The following is a 23,820-nucleotide window of genomic DNA, read 5'->3' as shown; positions in this document are numbered from 1 at the left end:
TTTTAATCCCTTCTCTTTATAGTAAAGGTGTAATGTTGCTGCTTTGACACTGTGGGGAATGTGATTACGTCAGCAAAGATCTCAGCAGCTCGTCTTCACTGACATCTATACTGTGCCTCTCTTGTACTGTACTATGACCAGTTCAGCTGCAGTACTGTATATCTGGCTCGTCTTTGAACCTCTGTTCAATAGTTGCTTGTAGCACTATGGGATGATAGTGTTTTTAGTCAAGTAGCAGCTCTGCTACTGCTAATAAAATGATTTCACAAAAAAAGAAAAATATCACTAGAATAACAGAAAAACTTACACAGATAAGAACCAAATTTCAAAATCAGAGTTGAACCTCAATGTGAGTAGAATTGAAATGAAATCAAAATAAGAATAGAAAAAACTCAACTGTGGGAAATGTGTAGCAGATTAGTGATTTTGACCCAGAAATGGTGGGTTGAAAGAAAATAGTAAACACACAGTAGGACTAGGAGTCGATCATTAGTAGAAAACCATAGTCGATCAGTATAACACGAAGTCAGTTAAACTTCGGGGATATCAGTCTGTCCAGTTAGGAAACAAAAACCATTTTAAATTCTGCTTTGGTGCAAATAAAAGAGACAGCAGGTGCAGTGGGGAGGCAACAACCAGGTGCCACTAAAGAAGGTCTGGACCTCATGCCACCCTCATAGAGTCTGATTCTGGTCTGGAAACATGCATGAGGAGCCTGCTTTGAGTTCATTTTGTATTGCTCTGCCAGTGGTCCTCCTGGGCCTTGTCACCGAAATGAGAAGATACCACTCCTGCTGTTGGGTTGATACCCTTCACTCTCCAACCCTCTTTGTGTAAGAGCCCGTGTGGGTTGTTTGCTTTGTTGTTGAAGGATATATACATTACATTTGGATTGGATTCAAAATGAGTATGTTAGTAATGTTGGTAATATTGGAATTTCAAAGAGCAAAACAAACAAACTTTATTAGTGCTCATTTGTGTTAATGCACACTGGGTGGAGAGGAGGATCCATATGATATGTTGGCCATGGTTATTTCTATAGTTTGTGTAGACAGACTTTGAAAACACATCTCCCCCTGGGACAATACAGACACTCTAAAATGATTCACATTAACTGCTTGACTGTGGAGAAAGCGTGATCAAATTTCAGCTCTCAAAGTGGAGCCTGTGTGTCTGCATGTCGTAACAGACCTCTGCTGGTCAAACAGAAACCTTTCAACAGTACCAGAACTACAGTAAAGGGTGTGTGTGAGTGCCTCATTAGATGGAAAGTATAACTGACCGCTTACTTTAATAGTAACAAGAGCAAGAAGAAGAACAACAACAAGAACAAGTGAAGAAAAAGTAATTAAAACATTTAAGAGGAGTTAAAAGTTAACATATTAGGTGTAGGAATACTCACAGCACAATGAGGTTAACGGTGAGGAATAAAGAAAATTATAATTCAAAAAACAGTTAAATTAAAACAAATGTGAGGAAGAAGTTAGATGTGAAAACTATGGATGATCTATTCCAGGGATAACATGTGGAGAAAGAAAAAACAGGAGAGGGCCGAGGACAGATCCCTGAGGAACTCCACAGGTCATTTTCATTAAGGATGACTGTGATTTGCCAATGTCAACACTAAAAGAGTTATCCTATAAATAAGAATAAAACCACCTTAAAACTGACTGTACCAGAGATGCCAACCTAATGTTGGAGACCATTCAGTAAAATGCAGTGAGTCACATTGTCAAATGTAGCACTCAGATCTAATAAAATACTTTGTATCAATAGGTAACTTCACATCTGAGCAGACAAGCATCACATGTGGAGTTCCCCAAGGTTCCATCTTGGGACCCCCTCTGTTTAACATTTACATGCTCCCACTGGCACAGATTATAAAGAACAACAAAATAAACTATCATAGCTATGCAGATGACACACAAATATATATCACAATGTCACCAGGAGACCGAGGCCCTGTACAGGCTCTTGGTAAATGCATTGAGGAAATTAATGACTGGTTGTGCCACAATTTTCTCCAACTAAACAAAAACAAAACTGAAGTAATAGTCTTTGGCGCCAAAGAAAAACGATTACAGGTCACCAGAGAACTTCAATCTATACATCTAAAAACCACAAACCAGGCGAGAAATTTGGGTGTAGTGATGGATGCAGACCTAAACTTAGAAAAACACATTAAGACGATAACAAAATCAGCTTACTATCACCTCAAGAATATTTCAAGGATAAAAGATCTGATGTCTCAACAGGACCTGGAAAAACTAGTCCATGCATTCATTTTTAGTAGGCTTGATTACTGTAACAGCATCTTTACAGGTCTACCTAAAAAATCAGTCAGACAACTACAGCTCATTCAGAACTCTGCTGCTCGTGTCCTCACTAAGACCAAAAAAGTGGACCACATCAGTCCAGCTCTGAGGTCCTTACACTGGCTGCCTGTCCGTCAGAGCATAGACTTTAAAGTTCTGATGCTGGCCTATAAAACTCTGAATGGTTTAGGACCAAAATACATCAGTGACCTCCTGACCCAGTATGAACCTTCCAGATCCCTCAGGTCATCTGGATCCGGTCTTTTATCAGTTCCCAGAGTCAGAACCAGACACGGAGAAGCTGCATTCAGCTTTTATGCTCCTTATATCTGGAACAAACTCCCAGAAAGCCTCAGATCAGCTGAAACACTCAGTTTATTTAAATCCAGGTTGAAGACTCACCTATTCTCAGCTGCATTTGAATAAAGCACCAAATCCACACTTTTAAGCTTAAATTTCAAAACTTACACTAACTACTGATCTTATCTATTTCTGATTTTATCTGTTTTGATTTTATATACTGTTTTGTTTGTTTGTTTGTTAAGTGGGTTTAGAGCTCTGGGTAGCTCCCCAACTGGGTCTAGACTGGGTCTAGAGAGTATTTTAAATTCAGGGAATTTAAAATAGAAAGTAGCTCGTCCACAGAAGGACTGGTAGCTCCCCTTACGATAAGGGTTCAGATCGCGCGAACAGGTGTGGGATTAGAGCTCTGGGTAGCTCCCCAACTGGGTCTAGACTGGGTCTAGAGAGTATTTTAAATTCAGGGAATTTAAAATAGAAAGTAGCTCGTCCACAGAAGGACTGGTAGCTCCCCTTACGATAAGGGTTCAGATCGCGCGAACAGGTGTGAAATGTGTGTGTTTAGTTAGTTTGTTTGTTTGCTTGTTTTAATCAATTTTAAATCATGCTTTTTATTTGTTTTTGTTTCTAATGTCTCTGTAAAGCACTTTGAATCACCTTGTTGTTGAATTGTGCTATACAAATAAATTTACCTTGCCTTGCCTAATAAAACTAAAATAGGATTTACAAGCATCAGCAGCATCCAACAGATATCACTCTGGGGAGTCTTGTCTCTGTGCTGTGGTTTCCACTAATTTCAGTTAAAAAGACCAAAACTTGGAGTGACAGGCAGGTTTGGAAATTTGTATAAAATAGTCTCAAAATTATTCACGATTGTGCCACTATCATAAAGCCCCTTTATAGCCAAGTTTATATAAGTTCTTTATGTCTAAAATGTGTGTAATATTTCCTACTTCATGTGATTCCCTTGTTTTATTTCCTCTTTGAACTCCTCTGCAGGTCTGGAGTCCTTGCGTGACAGTGCCCACTCTACACCGGTGCGTTCAGTGTCCCACGGGGAATCCTTTATACCACGCTCCCGGAGCCAGGTCGCAGATACCAGCGAGGGGATGGCAGTCATCTCTGACGAGGCCTACAGCCCCTCTGACAGCGTCCTGCCCACGCCGGTGGCTGAGCACAGCATGGAACTAGCCGTATCACGCCAAATCAATGGAGCGCCCTGCAGCATTGAGGAGGAAAAGGAGTCGGAAGCGAGCACCCCTATGCATGGGGAACGGGGTGATTTTGGTGCGGACAGTAGATCTGCACAGGAGGGCGCAGGGGGGGACTCAGCCCTCAGCGAGGTGGAACAGGTGAATAAGTTTGTCTTAAGTGTCCTCCGTTTGCTCCTTGTGACCATTGGACTCCTCTTTGTGTTGCTCCTCCTCCTCATCATCCTCACCGAGTCAGACCTTGACATTGCATTTTTAACTGATATCCGCCAGACCCCCGAATTTGAGCAGTTCCATTACGAATACTTTTGTCCCCTCAGGCGGTGGTTTGCCTGCAAGCTCCGCTGGGTGGGCGGGTTGCTCATTAACAAGTGAGAGTGAGGTCGTAGAGTCCATAAACCTGTTCGGGGGTCTGACAAGACGGTTAGGACTCCGGAGTGATGGAGGGCAGCCTCGTCCCAACCATGAACCCTGCTTCTCTCATCCTCCTCCTGCAGACAGACATACAGCTTGGACCACTCCTGGTAACACCGGGCCAGGATCTCTCTCCCCCTCCTCCACTTTAAGTTGCCCTCACCCACTCAACCCCCTCCTCGTTTCGCTTACGTTGTTCTTTTTTTCCTTTTTTTTTTTTCTACAAAAGCCAGGACACCTTTTTTCTGCAATTTTTTTTTTAAATTTTAAGCCATTTCAGGTATTTTATTTTTTCAAATAAAACAAAGGAAAAAAAATTAAAGAGAAAAGCAAAGAACTAAAGGATTTTAAACAGTTCCTTTTACCGGAACAGAAGATGTTTTTTTTGTCGCAACAGATGAACGTTGCCTTCGTTTCTTATTTATTGCTTTTAAACACGATTAGCAGAAGGAGAAGGGGTCGTGAATGGTGATCAAGGAAGTTGATTTTGTCAGTAAAAGATGAAAGTGAGTCACGTCAGAGTCAAAGGGCCTTCTGCTGTGAACCATACATGAGTCAAAGTGGTGTAATAGCGCTTGATATCGATTCATCCCCATCAGAAGTTGGCAGCAGATTAACCTCATTAGAAAAACAAAGCAGTTTGACGGGAATAATAGTGAAGGCGTGTGGAATGGAAAACGGGAAGTGTGGTTAATGAGTTTTTTTTGGGAATATAGAAATTATCGATAGCTTAAGACACAGTTAGACTTCAGTATACATTTGTATACAAGGTTCGCAAGGTTATTTTCTAACACTTTATAAAGATACGGTGAAATAAGTACCAATACCTGTAGTGTTATTTTCCCAGTAGTGTCAGACGTGGTTAGAAAAACGCTCACAATGAGCAAAGATTCACTGGCACCAGTAGATGATAGTCTAGGTAGATGTGCAATGCTGACATGGTTTTAATAATTAAGAACTTTGAATGTGCTCGTTGGTTCAGTTCTTTTGTTATTTCTTCATTTTAATTTGATTTGCTTTTTTTTTTTTTTTTCATCACGTTGAAATTCGATGAATTTCAATGATTTCTTTGTATGAAGAATTCTTGATTTATTTTGGTTTCATATCAACCTTGCTCTGACTATATTATTATTATTGTTAGAATAAGAGTAATACTGTACTTTTTGTACAAATTAGTTTGTTTCCTAATATATATTGACACGTTTTCCATGTATATTTTAACAGAACTGAAATGTTATTTTGTTATTGAGATTAAATTATACCTTTTTTAGCGCTGTAAGGTCAGAAGCATTTATGGAAAGATGGAAGGAGGTCTGAAAAAGAAAAAAGAAAAAACAACAAAAACAACAACAAAAAAACAACAACAAAAAACAAACAAACAGGGCTTTTATCCAGATCCACTCAACACTAATCATGCCTCCCATCACTCCACCAGCAGAGTGTGTGCAACTTTAATGACCGTTTAGATTGAATTAAATCTGGAATGTCATTGTACCACCAATACTAAATAATTCAAAAACATATGTCCGACTTTCATAACTTTATCATATCTTATTTTACTTGAAGAATTTGGAGAAGTGACGGAGCCTGACTGACTGGATCTACGTTAAAGGGGACCTGTTTTTTGATATTTAAATATGCTGGATTCTCATGTTTAAGATAGTTGAGTATACAAATGTGCAAATAATCCATGTGAGACAGAAGCTCAGACTTCAGGCTGCTGACAGTTTGATTTTTTTTGTTTTGTTTTGTTTTGTTTTTGGGGGTTTTTTGGACCCTTGGACCTGCATGATGTCAGTAAGAGCGGATGTCCCTAATATGGTCATGTTTAGGCACACAGTGCTGGTTGTGTGCGCACATAACCACCACTCACCTGATGGGGTGGGGGAGCTGAAATAGCTCATTTCAGACAGAAGATAAGCTGAAGGGCTGCACTAAAGCACAGAATGAGGTAAATAATAATTATTTTAAGCTGTTTTTCATGCAAAGCTACTCTTAAGGATATAAAAGGTCCTCTTAAAAAAACAAACACAAAGTAATTTGACATTCTTAAAAATTTAACATTTAAAAAAAACTAGGAGGCTGTTTTGATAAAATGAATATTGCATAAAATTAGCTACTATTAATGCAATAATTATCTTTTCTCTGCATTTATAAATACAGTATCTGTTGGTCAGATTAAGGAAAATCGCACTGAAACAATAAATTAATCTAGAATTAACTAATGTGAAACCAGAAATCTCGACTTTGGTGGAGACAGACTGCATACAGGAATCTTTTCTTTATCTGGAGTTTTATATCAGATAACATCTGCTCCTTGATGTCTTGGTCAGGCTTGAGGCTCTTCCGTCTCACAGCTCAAGGGAGCAATAACTGTCGCGGCTGCTGGATTCTGGTTAAAATCGGGGGGGTTGTACCTCCTGCACCAAATGCAGGTGTATGTGTTAGTGTGTCATTATGTAGGAGTGGAAGCAAGATTCATGGTGATGGAGTGGAGGCTTGGACAGACTAAAGCAGAGAAGGAGGAGAAGTGAGAGGGGTGACGAGAAAGAGATGTAGAGAAGTTCTGAAGGATTAATTACCATGTAAATTCGAAATTGAAGGCTGATCAACGGCTGTACAGGGTTAATGTTTTCTTTTCTTCTTTGTTTTCTTTTTTGGTTTTTTTACACACACCCTCCTGCAGCTGCTCCACTAAAGGCTTGATGGTGCTACTTGATTTGTTTGCTCCTGTGTAATCTGAGCATATAAGTCCTCGGCTATGGCCTGACTGCAGACAGAGTAGCTTGCACACTGGCATTGTGGCTGGATCCACTCCTTTGGCTAATTGTCTTTCACAGGCCATAGTTATCTCTGGTGGAGGTAACAGCACTGACATTTCTCAGCACAATGCTAAAAGGAAACATGGAATCAATACAGCAACACTAGCAAGAACGCTGTTGATGTAGGAGCTTATTTAAGTGAAGAAAAGAAAAAAAAGCACATTTTTTCCTACCAGGGGGTGGAGCGGGGCGGGTGGGTTGACTTTTTTTGTGTACTTTCATACTTCATATTTATTACTTTTTCACTGAGGTCAGTATGACCCTTTAGTCCAGCCAGGCTGCATTGTTGTAGACATCTTTTTTTAAAAGTGTTCCTTTTACATCTCTCAGCATTATGTAGCTTAAGCGGTCTCTCTGAACATGCAACAATTTAAAAAAAAAAAAAAGGCAGCATTATTCATGAAGCAATAAACAGCTGTAAGAGCAAAAAGTATGAAAAACATGTATACTAAGATCTAATGATGACTAATGTTTGATGAGCCAAATTTATTCGCCCAATTTGCTGTTGTGCTCACTCAAACAACGATGCTTGGACTCGAATGCTTAGACGCTCAGTTACCTTTGCAATCAGTAATCACAGTTTCTAAAATGGCATTTTCCTTAGAGACCTCTTGTGTGGATGTTTGTTCTGCTGTTTTCTGTTGTTTCACTGTTAAGCAAAACATTGCTCCCTGTGCCTGGATCCTCACTCTGCAGTTTACCAAAGTGGCAAAGATGAAGGAATGGAGACAGAGAGGCGCGACATCTCTTTCGGCTACAGACTTCTCCATCCTTAAATCTCCCAAACCAAGAGGGGAAAAACACTTTTCAGCTCTGTCTTAGACTCTAGTGTTCAACAGGCAGGCAAAACTCTTTGCAAGCTTGTTTCCTGTGACTAACCTGACATTACATTGCAGTTGTGGTGCCACGTTTCCATTTTCTGCAGTTACTTTACTTCATGGGAGATGACAGAAGCTATATCTGTCATTTATGGTTCATAAGGAAAATTGGCTTGTTTGTACTTTTTGAAAAAATATGTGGTTGCAGTGGAAGATGAAACATGAATTTTAGTAAAAGTAAAATACACGTGATGAGAATTAACCCAGTAACATAAGCTGCATGGATTTAAAATGCAATTTCATATGACAGCCAACCACCAGATTTCTGTAAACTTTTGATCGATTGTTATGAAGGCTGTAACAAAAAGATCTTAAGTTTCATGCCTGAGGTTGCTTTTTTTTCATTCTACTGGACTGCACTTTACTGTGACGTGTTATGTTGTCTACATATCTGAGTCATTATTAGCTAAAACAGCTAAAAAAAATAAATTTAAAAAAATAATCAGAATTTAAGATTTCTGTTGCAATCACTTAAACCAACTTACCTGACCACAATTAGGTGGTTTGTTCTTAATTGGCTTGATTTCCTCCCTGGCCAGAGCCCCTGTCACATTAATGTGAATGGTGCTTTTCGCACTAAGGGTTTAATGAAACTAACCCAAGACAGCTTGCTCTGCTTTTTGCCCTTTGCTCGCTCCCAGTACAGACCTTCACACAACTGTGCATACACGTCAATGAGTGTATATGCATATCCATGTCTGGTGGCGTGTTCTCTAGTCTGCCTCATTCTATCCTCAGATCGCAGATTGCTGTTTAATTATGTTAAATATACAAGTATATATACATATATATATATATCTCCATGTGCCAAATCCAGTTCTTGTTCAGTCTGATCCATTCCAAAACCAATGTTTGTACTGTAGGTAACCTTCTGTACAAGTCAGTATAAAATATTGTTTCTCTCCAATAGTCCCTTGTAACTGGTGCCATTAAATAAGACACTTCAAACTTGAAATAAATGTTAAAAACGGATGCAGCTGCTCGTGTGGTTTTGTGTAAAAACAAAACAAGTTACATCGATACTCATGAATAAAATTTTAATTTATTTTTATTATGAAATAAGATAAGCACAAAAGTGCAGGGAAGGATTCCATCCACAGAAAGCAAAAATGTACAACAATATAAACATGCGATAACTGTACAGAAAATGCAGTTTTAGCTGGTCCAATATGAAGCAGCAGCTTGGTGGATTAGAAAATTAGCTTACTAGTCTACAAAGTCAGATACGGGATGAAGGAGTCCTAGCTCAAGTGTGAAAATACTGGCTTTAAGAACGGACGCTGGCTGCTTTGAGGCATCGGGGCTGCCAATAATCCTGGTCTCCTGGCTGCTGATGCATCACCTGCTGAGCTCCTGGACCCTCGACCTCCACCCCTGGAGCTGGAGGACGACCAGGATTTATTGCTGCTGTAGCCACGGCTAAATCCACAAAAATCACCACAGCAAGACAAAAGAAAGCAAAAAAGAAAAATAGTTCAGTTACAAGGGACGCCTATTGGCAAATATGATCCCCAACTGGATGATGAAATGTGAGACAACACTCTACAGACCCTTTAGAACTGGAGCTTGTGTTGCCACATCCTTTTTTCTTCTTGGAATACTTGAAGAACGGAGCCTTCTTTCTCTTCTGTCCCTGTGCAGACTTATTACGGAAGTAGGTGGAGGATTCAGTGTCATCCTCATCATTTCCACGAGTGCGACCTCGTGCCGTGTCTATCCACCCGTCGCCTCCACTGTCAGCCTGCTCCTCTGATACACAGAAGACATTTAACTTTATTTTTAAATTCACACAAATTGTGTTAAATTAAAAAAAAAAAAAAAAAAAACTACAGGCAACCACTAGTGCTAGTGGTCAGCCTCCTCATAGACATGCCAAAATCTTAGATGTCTTGATCACATTCACAAGATTTTAAGAAACCTTGACCTCTGACATTGAGGTCACAAATTTAAACTGGTCTGAGATTTTAAGTAGATACAATTTGATATAACTGGAAGCTCCTATGCCGCCTCATTTTCAAGTTATCTTATTCACAAACTCAGGTGAACATGCTGCCCACCTGCCTGTTAGCACACCATCATGTGATTCAAAAAGTTACAATGTGCAAAACTTCAGTAGGATCTCTTACCAGGTAGCTGCCACTCAGAATATTTCTGTAGGACCTGAATGACTTCAGCTCCATACTTGTCCAGTTTATCTTCTGTTACACCATCAATTTGCAGGAGGACTTCAGGGTCAGAAGAAAGCTTTTCTGAATGTGACAAAAAGTGTGTTAAGTTATAAAATGTTTGCTTTTGAAATTAAATAAAAAGTTCTGTGTCTGAGAAGTTTAATTACCAGCTATCTTTTTCAATGTGGCAGTGGAGAAAATGTTGTAATAATGAAGGCCAAATGCTTTCCCCAGCTGCTTGCAGAGATCCAACAGCTCCTTAAGACACTCCTGCACCATTGCCTCTCTCCGGGAGACGTTCTTCGCCGTGGCAGCTTTATGTTTCCTGATGGTGGACGCGCTCTCAGTCTCATAAAACTCCACCTGGGAAATGATGAGAGCCAGTAGTGTTTTCATTGACTGGCAGCACTTCATTGCATTTTCCTACTCTACCTCTCTTCATGACACTTAAAACGATTGGTGTACAAAGGGCTTTAAAGTAAAAATGACACAAATTCCGATGTTTTAGCATATGAATTTCTAATACACACTGCAAGCAAATTAAAAAGCACCAAGAAAAACAATTGATAATTGATTTCATCATGCCTGTCAGGTCTGTAAAGGCCTTAAACGCTGATGTGCGACCTCTTACCTGCATGTGTCCAGACAGCACATTCATTGCTTTTGTTCCAGCGGAGATATAAGACACAGCTTGCCCACCATTGGTGATGTAGAGGTCTTCAACCAGGACGTTATCCAGAACCAGCTTTTTAAAAAGACGGTCAGCATTGTGTCTGGAGTAGGCTGCTCCAATGCCAAACATTCCTGTCTGTACCTTGGCAGCTTTAGAGCCTGACATAAAAGAACATTTACAGTTTTTAACCACACATAATTCAAACAACTGTACTGGGAATATCAACTTGTCTAGCTGCCAAATGCATTTTTACTGTTTGCTTGTGTATGTACTGTACCTATGAAGATATCCACAAGCATGTTGAGGGTCAGTCTGTTTTGGTTAGCAGTCTTGCCAAACCTTGCTCCGACTTTCTCACAGTTCTCCTGGACAAACCTCACGATCTTTTTCACGTCTTCAGTCACGTTTCGCATCTTGTATTGCTGTTTTTAGGAACATTGATGGCCAATTACAAACAGCTGGCGGTAGGTTACATACATCATCAACATAGAAGAAATGATTCCTACGTTGGGTTTGGTACAGTTGTCGCAGCTGACGTCTGGATGGTCCTTACAAAAGTTTCTGTTGAACTTCAGCTCTCCGAAGTAAGCAAGCAGCTGAATTCTTCTGCACTCCATCACGTTCTCACAGAAGTGCACCATGCTGTGTAGGTTGTTGTAGTGAGTTGCCTTGGTGTGTCTGTCACCTTCTCTGTCCACTGCGATAATGCAAGAAGCCAAAAAGACACTGTGTAAACATGTTAGGAGCTGAACTGGCCTGGACGGTTTGATTTTCTATCACTTACTGCTGATAATCCTCTTGATGCGCTGGACATCGGTGTAGGAGTAAAAGAGAATGCAGTGAGAGATCTCTCCATCCCTGCCAGCTCTCCCCGACTCCTGGTAGTATCCTTCCATTGATTTAGGCAGACTAGCGTGGATCACATAGCGCACATCAGGCTTGTCAATGCCCATGCCAAAGGCTATGGTGGCACAGATGACCTGTTGGCAGCAAATGAAAAAAAGAGGATTTCAAGCATGACTCGAAACCATGATTTAAATTACGCAACCATCTAGTGATCTCGTCTTTGTGGCCGGTACCCAGACTGCTGGTTATGTTCATAATATCTATAATTTGAGTTTTGAGCTGACCTGGCAACCATCCTGATTGATCCATTTGGTCTGCACATACTCTCGGTCACTGTCACTGAGTCCTGCGTGATACGACAGGGCTGATAACCCTGCTCTCTGAAGACTCTCGGCCATGGCATCACAGTCATTACGAGACAGGCAGTACACGATGCCAGAGTCACCTGCATCAGAACAACAGACAGATGCATATAACCCCCGACAAAACACAGATTTAAAAGAACTTAGGGATTTCATTTCTATCAAAAATAACATCCAACAACTTGATATAATAAAATTCTACACAGTAATCCACTTGGCTTGTTGTCTGCAAACTGTTTTGATTTCCCACCTACTGTTCCAGACATGTGAGGGCTTAAAGTGTTCATATACAGTTAAAAATTTAACACAGCAGTTATGACAGTGTTCTGAAAATAGCATGCACCGGGATCAGAGAAAGTACTGAATTATTTACGTGGGTAGTGCTTCTTGATCCAGCTGGTGCAGTCCTCATCCACCTTTTTGGGTTTCTTGGGCAGCACTGAGTACTTCAGGTTTGTTCTGTTGAAGCTCATCGTAAACCTGAAAACACATTAGAAGAAAAATGTTCAGTTACTGTTTTGCTTTTTGATCCAGCAAGAAGAAGAAAAACACGCACGCACGCACACACACACACACACACACACGTTTTAAATCTAAGCCAGAGGCTGAAAGTGAAGACATACACTTGGGGTCGACTCATGTTCAGCTGGTTGAGGATGTCTTTCTGCACTCGGGGAGTAGCTGTGGCTGTCAGAGCCATCATTGCCACATTAGGGAACTTCTGACGCAGTTCATGCAGCTTCTTGTAGTCTGGGCGGAAATCGTGGCCCCACTGAAAGATTTAAAATGATGGAATGATTCAAAATGGCTGCTGCTAAAAATAAAAGCATACAGCAGGATTGGGTGTGCATGAAAGCAAAGGAGCATACCTGACTGACACAATGGGCTTCATCTATGACAAACCGAGCCAGAAGGCCTCGCTCGTACAAGTTCTGCAGTGCGGAGATTAACCTGTTACTCGCACTCACCTTTTGGGGGGGGGGGAGTGAGGAATAAGTCAGTTTTAAGCATTACAGAATTTATAGTTACAGACATGTTTAATTATGCAATTAAATCTTTCAAAATTAGTTTACAAGTCACAAAAAGCTCACCTTTTCAGGTGTGGCATAGAGCAGTTTAATAATGGGATCTTTCCTTGAAAGCTGCATATAAATCCTCGATGCTTCACTATCACTTTTATCACCAGATAGACTTGTTGCTGGAATCTGAAATGTAGAGCAATACAATAAAAACAAAAATTAAAAACCAAAAACACAAAACAAACCACAACAACAACACAAAAAAACCCAAAAAAAACAAAACAAAACAGCAGAAGTATAAAAAACTTCCTAAACCAAGACTGAAATTACTATTCACAATATTGACTCGCAGTTCCATTTCCCATGTAGTGAGGAGCTGTTAGTGAAAACATTAATGCAAGTGGGCTGGACAAGCAAAACTTTTGGTCAGTCTAAGGAAGTTTAACTACACAGTTAATCCCTCCGATATCTTAATATAAGCAAATCAAATGCAGTCTCTACATGACAAAGAAATGCTGCTGTAGTAAATTAAAGACATTTGTCAGCTCAACTCTTTGGACTTAACTTGTGAGAAATAAATGTGTAAAATTTTAGAAAAGGCTGTGGCACTTCATTTCTCAGGCTGTGATTTAACCATAAAGCAGAAAACGTATGCACCGGGATGTCTGTTTTTTCAAAATAATTACTTATTTTGAAAAAAACATTTGTTTCAATTGTAGACAGGATTTTTTCTGTTGTTATTTAATTGTTTATACGTTACCTAATTACTTTTTTCTAATTGAATGGCCATAGGGGAGGTGTTTATCAACAGGAAAAACAAAACTTATTTAAAAAACAAAAACAAAAACCAAAACCAAAAAACACAGTTAACAGTACAAAAATGATGCCCTCCTTCACACTTTCCAAGACCTTACTTTGGGCCAAACTGGAGTCTTTGCCTGACAAGTTCTGGCCCCTGGGCCTTATATTGAGATGCATGTTATAATCCAATCATTATCAAGTAATCAAGTGGCAGACAGGGGCCAACTGGTGAAATGAACCAAATCTGACTGCCAAAAGTTAAGATATGAACTGACCCATAGTTTTGAAAAACTGTTAAAATGAAAATACTTTTTAAACCTATTAAATTAACTTATTAAATACATTTTCCAAGTACACGCATAAGCACTTCACACTTTTCTCTGATCAAATATACGAGTGGAAACAAGCATACTTACATCCAGAGTGGTGAGTTTCTGAACTTGGTCTACGATGAGTGATTTGAGTGGAGAAACCACCACAGTGACCCCCAGCGAGACACACGCAGGCAGCTGATAGCACAAACTTTTCCCTCCACCTAAAAAATACAACAGTTTAAGATACCTGGACATCTTCACAGCAAACGCTGCACTGCTACTGTAAGCATGCTTTTACAAACCTGTGGGCATTAAAACAAACGCATCTTCACCCAGCAGTGCAGCATTAATCGCTTCTAGTTGATTAAACCTGAACTGATGAAGTCCAAAACGCTTGTGAAAGATCTTCATCATCTCTTGTGAATGAGGGAAGTTAAAGCCTCTGAAGCGATCATGAGCTGGGTTTTTGAAGGTGGGTTCTGCAAATAGAGACACAAAAAAGACAAGTTCCTTAAAAATCAAATCCTGTGTTTATCAGGTATGACAGACCACCTTTAAAAACATACGTTTTCTGTTAAATATATAATTCATATGGAGTTTTGCATTTCAGGAGAATGAAATCAGTACACATGGAATGTGTAACAATCTAGAACTGTATGAGATTTGTGGACCAGAGGGACACAATAGGCTGTTCTCAGATGCCTCAAAAACAGATTCAGTGAGTACAAAATGACTTGCCTGGAGAACAAATTGTTGACGGCTTTGGAGCAGAAGTAGGTGTTGTTGGTTTCTTTTCCCATGAGGACTTGCTCGGCCCCCCCTCTTTCACTGCTGTAGTCACAGCTGATGAAGTTTGTGGTTCGTCAAAGTAATCTGGGATATCAGAGTCATTAAAGTCATCTATATCAAAGTCGTCATTATAGAAGTCATCCATTTCTTCATCTTCAGCAGCTACAAACGTTGGGGTGTTGTTCGATTTCTTCTGCGCACCACTCTCTGAGTCCTTGGGTGAGAAGAAGAGGTCTGAGCCATCAAGATCAATGCTTGATTTCTCAGATATATTAAAAGATGGCTTTGTGAACCTGTGTGCTGATGGAGAGTCACAGATACTGTCAGTTTCAACACCTATTGCCCTGCTGTCCTTATTATCCAAGGGCTTTATATCAATAACACTGTCAGAGTGATCAGAGTCATAGTCCACAGAGATGACTGAAGATCTTCTATGCTGAGGAGGCTTCTTGGAGTCCACAGGCACAGAGCAGTTGGATGAAACACCGTTGCTAGAAAAAGATGTTTCTTTGAAGCTGGGTTCAGAAATCACTGTGCTGTCTGGCTGCTGCATCCTAAACAAACAGTCACCGCCAGTTGCAAGAATTCTCTTCCTGCAGGATAAAAGCAGGTGATTATGGTCATAAAGACATTTAATTAAAACACCATGAATAATACCAAAACTACACACAAAGCTAACACACCTCTGGGCCCTCTTCAGTAAAAGTTCATCTCCACAGGACAAAGCAATTAATTCATGTTCAGGGATGGAGTCAACCAGAGCACAAATGGACTCCATGATAGCAAAAAGTTTTTCATCTGAAAAGAATTCAATACATGGAAGAAAAAAAACAACAAAACATACTTTTGAATAAAATGAGGTATAGGATTTTTTTTTTTTTTTTTTAAAGGTACAACACTCACTTGTTTTGTCTTTTAAGCAGAGCTCGGATGGTTCATGCAGTGCGACGGGGCTCTTTGATTTCACAGCATTGTCTCCAATTTGAGCATCAGCTGATTCAGCTCTGTTTGAAAATAAAGAAAGTCATGTGATACGTTTCTAACTCTTAGAACAACCGTAATTTTTAAAATGACTTTCTTGTTATAATAAATATGACCTGAAAGAGTGATTAAGTTCATCAGCTAAGTATTTATTAAGGTCAAAGATGAGAAACCCACAGATCTTTTCCCCCACAGATAGGAAGTTCAGAGGAACCAAACTTGCTGGCCATTAAAGAAATTCAAGTTTACGCCTTTTGCTCACTGGCACCATCTCTGAAGCCAAGGCTGTCTTATATACTGTCTATATTTAAAACTTTCCCCATCAATCTAACTATTATCACTACAGAGAAGCGATTGCTGGCAGTAACAACTTTTTACAGGATGAAAGAGAACATTCGAGCATTTTGGCTGCTACAAACACAAGTATGATTGGTAAAATATGCAGACAAGTCTAAATTCTGACCTTGTCTCCAGTGCTGAGCCTGCGTAAATGATCTCATCAGGGATGGGTGAAGGTGGAATGCAATCAAGGTCATCTTCAGGCTCAGAGTTGTCATCTATCTCTATTGTCTTTGGGTCAATCCATATTTTCTTGTTACCTATAGAGTAACACATGGTAGCACATAGTGTTTTTTTGTTTTTAAATGTAATCTGTTGACCAGTGTATACCTAAAATAAACACCCAGTTACCTGTGCTTCCTGTAAAAGGTTCCAGCTCAGCATTATTATCTTCTTCACTGTCACTCAAGATATGCTTTAGATGTGCAGGATGTTTTCTGTTCATCTTAATGGCAAGTTCCTCCTCATCTGACCAGTCTGCTGGTTCCTGGTTTAAACTGGGTCCTGGTGAAACTGCAGCGGTGTTGACATTTTCCTCTGGCTCATCTGTTTCCATGCAGGTTTGCTTACCACTCTTGCTAGTTAATTTGGATGTTTTAAATAAGGAATCATAGTTTAGTTTGCCACTTTTCTCTGATACTTCTGAACTGAATGAGTTGTTTTTTCCCTTGGCTGGTGTTTCAAAGTCATCTAAATCATCCCAGTTGTCCACAGGAAAACTACGTGACACATCCAGAGCTGTGAAATTGAATGAATTACTGCTACAAGATAGGCTGTCAGATTTAGCTGGAGCCGACTTAATATCAGAGACCACTGAAGGTGTTTGGGATGCAGGAGAGGCAATATCTGCTGGGCTGATGGTATCCGACTTGCATTTTGAACTTACAGAGTAGTTGTTGATTTTGGATTTTTGAGGTCTCTCAAGCTTGTTTGAAAATGTCAAAGGAGATGGAGTCACCAAACCGCTCTTGTGGACATTGACATTCCTGTTTGCCAAAACATTTGAGCTGATTACCTTGGTAGGGACTTCCACCTTGGTCGTACCTGATGAGGACTTCTTTTTGAAAGAAAAAGCCCTGAAAATTACACACAAAAGGAGCTGAATTATAAAAACAATATGACTGTTAAGACAGCTAGTCTAACAGACAGTCTTACAGACTTTGAGGTGAAAGTGTCGCAATTCGAAACCATATCGCATGCCCAGCACTGTCACCCTAAACAGAGTGTACAGTAAATAACAAAACGTATCCATCCTTTTGCTGTTAGCAAAGCTTACAGTTAGCTAGCAGTTTTTTGGCCATACTTACCCCGGTTTAGGTTTAGCAACAGACTGCTTGCTTTGAGCAGCATTGCTGTGCCTCGCTAGCTGTTCCTTCAAGTTATTTTGTGGTAGACTGGACATTGTTTGTAAGAGGCAGCGCTAACGTGTTAGCTGGCTAGCAATAAGAGCTCAATTCATGAAGTAGCAGCGAGCAGTTTGTTTAGCATTACGCTAGACACGACGTGCGACCTGTCTCCCGGAGAGTCGCTCTTCACTCGTACCCCTCGTTGGAGTAAAGCTCAGTAACGTTCATTACAGTTAAATATTTTTCCCTTTGTTTTGACCGGAGATTAACTCTCTCAATGTGTACCTGTAAACCCAGACAACAGATTTTTGCGCCCATTCAACAAACGGACTTCTTATTGGCCGAGGCTGATTTGGCGTGAGTATCATGGGGAATGTAGTCTTCCGCGTGCACGAAACACATTGGGCCGGTTTCACACGCACATTTTATACTTGTTTATAATGCAAAAGCAGCCTAAAATGTAACTTTGAGCTGATCTAATACCGTCTACGATCGTGTTACATAAAACGCAATGATTTTATGAATACAAATTATCATCCCACCACTGGCTATAGTAGACCGAAGACCTACCTAATAGCGACCTCTGCTGCCCAGTTGCATTAAAAAAACAAAAAAAAAAATCAGAAACCCTAACCCAACAAAATCAAGCTACCGGGTAAACGTTGTTTGCAGCACTGATAATCAGTGTTGGGACTAACGCGTTATTAAGTAACGCGTTACAGTAACTACGTTATTATTGTGGTAACGAGCACGGTAACTAGTTATTATGCCAAAATCAGGAACGCGTTAGTCGTTACTGGGATTTAGATAGGGTCGTTACTCGTTACTTCGTGTGGTGGCTATCGCGGAGCTTCCACAGATTCAGTAACATTAGCAAGTGGTGGAGGCCAGCAGGTGGATGAAGGAAAAGGGACGCAGAAGGAAAAGAGACCCGAGGCAGCCGCCGGTCCAAGTGTGAACTGAACTTCAGGTAAGAAGTTATGACCTGCAGTCTATCTGGGTCAGATATGAACCATGTTTAGGTGGAGTTTATTTTCGTTATTCTGACTTTTTCCGTACTGCGTGCTAGCTAGCATGACGGAGTTTCTATACAGCTGGGTGGGTGCTATGAAGTTAATGATGTTGAACTTTATTTTGTTCATAAGTTATTAGAGTTGCCAACCGTCCTGTCTGGTATTCAGAGAAAATATTACGCGTTTCTTATTGAGGTGAAAAGGAACAGTTTGTCCCGTAATTCAGCTACAATGAAAAAGGCACAAAGCTGGAGTTATTCTGTCTTTGCTGCACAGCTGCCTCTTCTTCTCTCTCCTCTCCCCCTCCCTCTCCCGTTTCTACTTCAATCATGAAAACTGATCAATGATCAGCTGATCGTCTCTCTTGTTTGTTTATCGCCCACTTTGTGCCGAAAGAGGAAACCAGCCGATGTCGCGCTAAACAACAGCAGCACTTTTAAGCTTGATCAGCTGTTGTTAGAATTTATTTAATATTAATTTCTAGTATCAGCTGATGTTTGCTGGAGCCACAGCTGTAAACCTGCTGGTCATGATACGGTTTGGATATGTGGTGAGAGGGAAACATGAAGATGAAACCAGGAGATGTCCTTACTGGATCATCAGAGCTGAACAGGTGATGGAGAAACAGGTTTACCTTTTAGGTGACATGAATGAGTTGAAGGGAAGTTATGAACTGTTTCTGAGAGACAAATAACACCAGGATCCTTTTTTAGGTAGCTGACAGCTGGTAACTGTGCAGGGGCGGGTCTAGCAAAGTGTTGCCAGGGGGCAGGTAGGGCATTAACAGGGAAAGGGGGGCACAAGGAAATACTTTCTTATTCTCATTTAAAATGTCTAGCTTTTAAAAAATAATTATCTGAATCTTTCAACAAACGATTGATAGATTGATGCATATATACCATCAAAACAGTGTACATCACTGTCACAACAGTGTTTATTTTCATTCAAAGGCTTTATGATTTTTCCTATAATGGTGGGCCGGTCTCTAGTCAAATTCTCCGGGCCAATTTTCTGTCCCAGTCCAGCCCTGTATGCAGCTCATCTGCAGTCTGGTGTTACCTACATCTTCCTATTCAGAAGGCAGAATTTCTGAGTTCTGAGTACAATCGAAAGCACCACGACTGCAGTTTTTGTGTTGGATGTAAAAGGCGCACATGACTCTGTGACGTAGGCTAGAATCATGGCAGTAGTCAATGACGGTCCAGGCGTGGAATTTCTCTCGTGGGAAAATGCACATTATCTTTTCCTTTCTATTGGTAGGTGGCACAGTGCACTTGTGGCAAGTAAGCAAGCTAGAAGACTGGCAAAGTTATGGAAGAAACACATTAACAAGAGAATTCTGAGTAAAACCGAAGTTACTTTCCCTAGTAACTAGTTACTTTGAAAGTAACGAGTAACTTGAAGTAACTGAGTTACTTTTGAGAGAAGTAACTAGTAATGTAACTAAGTTACTATTTTAAAGTAACTTACCCAACACTGCTGATAATGCCCTTCATACCCTGCAACATTCCTGTCACAATGGTCTAATTAAACCAATGGATAGAATCTCCGATTTTTTTTTAAATATTTACAATAAAATTGTCACAGAGGGGTGTAACATTTGTGTCTCTTTGTTTTCTGTGACTTTTTACTGCAGTGCATTGTGAATAACAACTCGACATATTTAATAGAGTTTATTTGCAAATTTTATCAGAACAGTTTGAATGATTTTCAATGAAGTGATAATTTCAGTTACATTTATTTCATAGTGTAGTGACCTGGATCTTTCTGTCATAGTGCTTGAATGGGGGTTAAGACTTCTTCCCTTTTTTGGAAAAACAACACATCTGTAGATGCACAGGCAGCTGATTTTAAAACAAACTCTATACAAACAATATAAAAAGGAACTGGCTTCATCGTCGGCCCTTTTGTAATGTGCAAACATGTAATAATCACACCATTGGGAATGATGCGCAGGCAGCAAGTCCACACATGTTCTTCCCACGTTCAATGAGGAAATACCTGTGAGAGGACAAAACTTTTACTCTGTTTCTTTGGTTCATAATATTTAGGGAAATTTTTCTACATGTGACTGATTAGAAAAATTACCCGTTCATGCCCCAACTCGATCCCCATGAGTTCTTTACTATCCAGTGAGGAGTACCATTTTCTTGTCCATAGCCGACAGCCAGAACTGCATGGTTCACTTTGTCAGTGGTGTTGTGGCATTCAGTGCTGAAAGCAGAACATGTTTCTTCTGACTCTATATCTTTTATTCAGAAAGAGGAACTAAACCTCTCAAATGTCTGAAAGTAACAGCTTTACTGACATTTTAAACTGAATGAAATACTCTAAACCCTCTTTTCTCAGTTCTTATTTTAGCAGCAGTGGTTGTGGTAAACTTGCTGTCCAAATGAAAAACAGGTTTTGACCATGTGTGTTTATGTGAGCATCAAAAGAATAATAGACTTGATCAGTAGGTTCAAGTAAAGGTCTGCCCCATTCATTTCATGGACACTGCAGGGGAAAAATGATGGGAGCAAACATGCAGGAATCTGCTTACATTTGGTTATAGCAAATATAGTGATCATATAAACACTTAGTATGTTTTAATAAATGTGAAAAAAAGACAAAATTGAAATTATGACATCTTCTTACCTGGTGTACACACCCTGGTGGTAACTCATAAAGTCAGAGGTCACCTCAAAAGCAAAGCTGACAGGATTGTGTGTCCCGACAGCGTCCACCAACTCCATCTCATTGTACTGACAGACGGCAGAAAAACGTCATCATTCACTCGCTTCACTAAAGACTTTTCCTTGATGAAAATCCCTGATGGATACTCACTGCTGTTATGTTCACCACACTATTCACAAAAGCAGCTGCCCTTTCTGGTTTGTACACACACTTACCCTCCTAAAATGACAAAAAGACACAGTTAAAATAAATTAAGCCATTAAACACAACTGTTTGTAACTGAAAAGTCTCTTTTGTTTAATGTTTCTTTTTTTTAGTTGATAGTTACAAAAGCCGTGTATGGATAGTCCTGCTCGGTCATCAGTCCCTTGTTGTACATGATGTATTCAAATGCTTGACTGGGAAGACCACTGAAAGACAAATTAATATGTTATTAAACGAGTGAGCAATTACACGTAATTTTCTTTTAAAGGGGAAGGTAGGAAATGTTTGACTCGCCCATTGCATCCATGGTTGTTGAAATCTTGAGCGCAGTCTACCAGCTGTTGTTCTGACTAGTTAACGCAATAGGCAGTAAAGTTAGTCATTATGCTTTGTCATGAAGTGCAATTTTTGATACGTAATCAGCTAATAAAAAACAAGTCACCAGCGGTACAAGCTTCCCCTTGTTGATGGCAGTTACAGACTCCAAACAGCCAGTGGTGGAAAACGTCCAGCAACTACCACAGCCTCCCTTTGCCGTAAACACACACACACACACACACACACACACACACACACACACACACACACACACACACACACACACACACACACACAAAGATTTTAGGAAAGATTTTATGCACTGAAAGAAATACTAAACAAACTCAACTTAACACTGGGCCTTTTTCTTACAGCAGACCTGTTGACATGTTTTGTTTGGAGGAACACTGGATAAACTATTTAAGGGCAAACAGTTTTTGCAATGCCACTCAGCAAGTAAGTTTAGTTAACCTGTTATCGACATGCAACAGTAACATTTTTCACTGCATTGTGGGGAAACTGCATCCCCTTAAAGGCTTTCCTTTTTCCTTTTACTATTACTATAATGTTTTTTTTTAATCTACTGTCTGACTGAGCAACCATGCATGTGGATGTCTGAGGTTCAGACTCACCTGATTCTTCACTGGGGTCACATAATTCCCTTTCTTTCTCCAGTCGATGGAGTCTGGTAGCGGCCCATTGCTGCTGAAGTAGTTCCCTTTGGTGGCAGAGCAGTTCTGCAAAAATCAACTTGTCAAAAAAACCCCAACAACAGCTTAATCATCATTGCAAAATGCTTCTTGTATGAGCATCATTACCTGAGGCTCAGACATGAGGAAGGACTTTCGAAATTCACTGAATGTCATGTCTGAAAACTGGTTCAGTGCCACTGCAGGAAGAGAGGAAATGCAGGTGAAAGCACTTTAGGATGAGCCACGTGAAACAAAACGTTAATGCAAACACAAAGAGGTCTTACTTGTGAACGAGTGGTTTCCTTCATTGTGTTTGTCAATCCTCTTCTTGTTCTCTGTGAATATCTGCAGTCTTTGGTAGTACTCCTTCAAGTTGTACCCTTTGTTGTACTGTACATGGAGGAAGGGTGTTGATTTAGACATTTATTTTTAAGTTTGATGCAGTACCCACTTGAGCCACGTTGTTACTATGATTTTCTCACCAGACAACTTCCTCATAACAACATACTGAGCGCAATCTTTTGCTTATGTCACGGCGCTATAACCTACCTGTGCCATCCATGACTTGAAGTGAAACTCGTCTGTAAATAATCCATGTTAAAAAAAAAAAATGTTAAAAAGTGTCCGATAAAGAACATGAAACAATAGAACAGACGCCGTGGCCGTAAATATGAAAGCGAAAGCTGGTGTAGCGCAAATGTCAAAGCAAAAAAGCACTAAAGGAATAAGAATGTAAAGCGGACTTTACCAAACAAAAGAAGCGACTTACCTTGATCAGACAGGCGAAAAGCTGACGTTACAGAGGCCGCAAAGAGCACAAGAAAAACGAACATTGTGTCGACTGTTCCAAGTGCCAGTATTTGCAGCAGGAGTGTGAAAGTGAAGTGAAACAGATGAGGCGAGTCACGAGGTGAACAGCTGCCGTTACAACCATGTGGCTATAGTTCTGCGATCCACGGGTAAATGTTTGATGGTTCACGGACTGCGTTTTGCTTTAAGCTATAGTTATTAAAAAATGGAGAGCACTGCAATAAATAATCATCACAATGCACAACAACTGCCTTCGTACAAAATGGTTAAAATAAACATAAAATAAGCGGCGTCTCAACTGTGGCTAAAGTGACATTGTGGCATTAAAGAAATGGAAATTATGTACTAAATGTATAAAGCAGCAGGAAAATAAACGTATATAATCTGTTAGTAATATTTTAGCCCCAGTTTATAGCATGAGCATGCTATAAAACATGTTTAATAGCGTCCTCCTTTTTAATCTGTGTTTGAATATTTTTAATGTGTCTACATTTAAGAATGTCACTACAAGGGCATATTTTGGTGAAAT

General features: G+C 40.0%; 3 protein-coding genes across 4 annotated transcripts in view; 1 reads left to right on the top strand and 2 right to left on the bottom strand.

Moving 5' to 3' along the window:
- Window positions 1-8,138, top strand: part of frmd5a (FERM domain containing 5a) — a 71,841-nt gene extending 63,703 nt beyond the window's left edge. Inside the window, exons 15-16 of the mRNA XM_004553182.4 lie at window positions 3,615-3,967; window positions 4,147-8,138. Of these exons, the coding sequence (XP_004553239.2) occupies window positions 3,615-3,967; window positions 4,147-4,194 (401 nt within the window). The 3' untranslated portion in view covers window positions 4,195-8,138. The remainder of the gene's footprint in view (window positions 1-3,614; window positions 3,968-4,146) is intronic.
- Window positions 8,139-8,962: 824 nt separating this feature from the next.
- blm (BLM RecQ like helicase) lies at window positions 8,963-17,877 on the bottom strand. 2 transcript variants are annotated; one of them, XM_024803051.2, is made up of 22 exons: window positions 17,540-17,877; window positions 17,248-17,308; window positions 16,584-17,157; window positions 16,357-16,492; window positions 15,816-15,916; window positions 15,596-15,710; window positions 14,862-15,505; window positions 14,426-14,602; window positions 14,226-14,344; window positions 13,081-13,194; window positions 12,859-12,957; window positions 12,613-12,761; window positions 12,363-12,469; window positions 11,912-12,072; window positions 11,566-11,761; window positions 11,288-11,478; window positions 11,059-11,203; window positions 10,740-10,939; window positions 10,276-10,471; window positions 10,067-10,189; window positions 9,491-9,689; window positions 8,963-9,359 (listed from the first exon to the last, which is right to left on the bottom strand). In XM_024803051.2, the coding sequence occupies exons 1-22, from the start codon at window positions 17,632-17,634 to the stop codon at window positions 9,182-9,184; spliced, it is 4,080 nt and encodes a 1,359-aa protein (XP_024658819.2). In that variant the 5' UTR covers window positions 17,635-17,877; the 3' UTR covers window positions 8,963-9,181. The 2 variants fall into 2 exon arrangements, with proteins under 2 accessions (XP_024658819.2, XP_004553240.3); XM_004553183.3 differs by having other exon boundaries at window positions 16,584-17,308.
- Window positions 17,878-20,249: 2,372 nt separating this feature from the next.
- ctsh (cathepsin H) lies at window positions 20,250-23,407 on the bottom strand. The gene is made up of 12 exons (XM_004553186.6): window positions 23,251-23,407; window positions 23,031-23,062; window positions 22,766-22,871; window positions 22,608-22,678; window positions 22,422-22,526; window positions 21,914-22,000; window positions 21,766-21,821; window positions 21,596-21,677; window positions 21,418-21,486; window positions 21,229-21,335; window positions 20,680-20,805; window positions 20,250-20,592 (listed from the first exon to the last, which is right to left on the bottom strand). Exons 1-12 carry the CDS (start codon window positions 23,312-23,314, stop codon window positions 20,523-20,525), a joined length of 975 nt encoding a protein of 324 aa, XP_004553243.2. The 5' UTR covers window positions 23,315-23,407; the 3' UTR covers window positions 20,250-20,522.
- Window positions 23,408-23,820: the final 413 nt, after the last annotated feature.

This window comes from Maylandia zebra, linkage group LG7, assembly GCF_041146795.1.
Source record: "Maylandia zebra isolate NMK-2024a linkage group LG7, Mzebra_GT3a, whole genome shotgun sequence".
Taxonomy (NCBI): domain Eukaryota; kingdom Metazoa; phylum Chordata; class Actinopteri; order Cichliformes; family Cichlidae; genus Maylandia; species Maylandia zebra.
The sequence above is the reverse complement of the archived record's forward strand: the minus strand, read 5'-3'. Positions and strand labels throughout refer to the sequence as shown.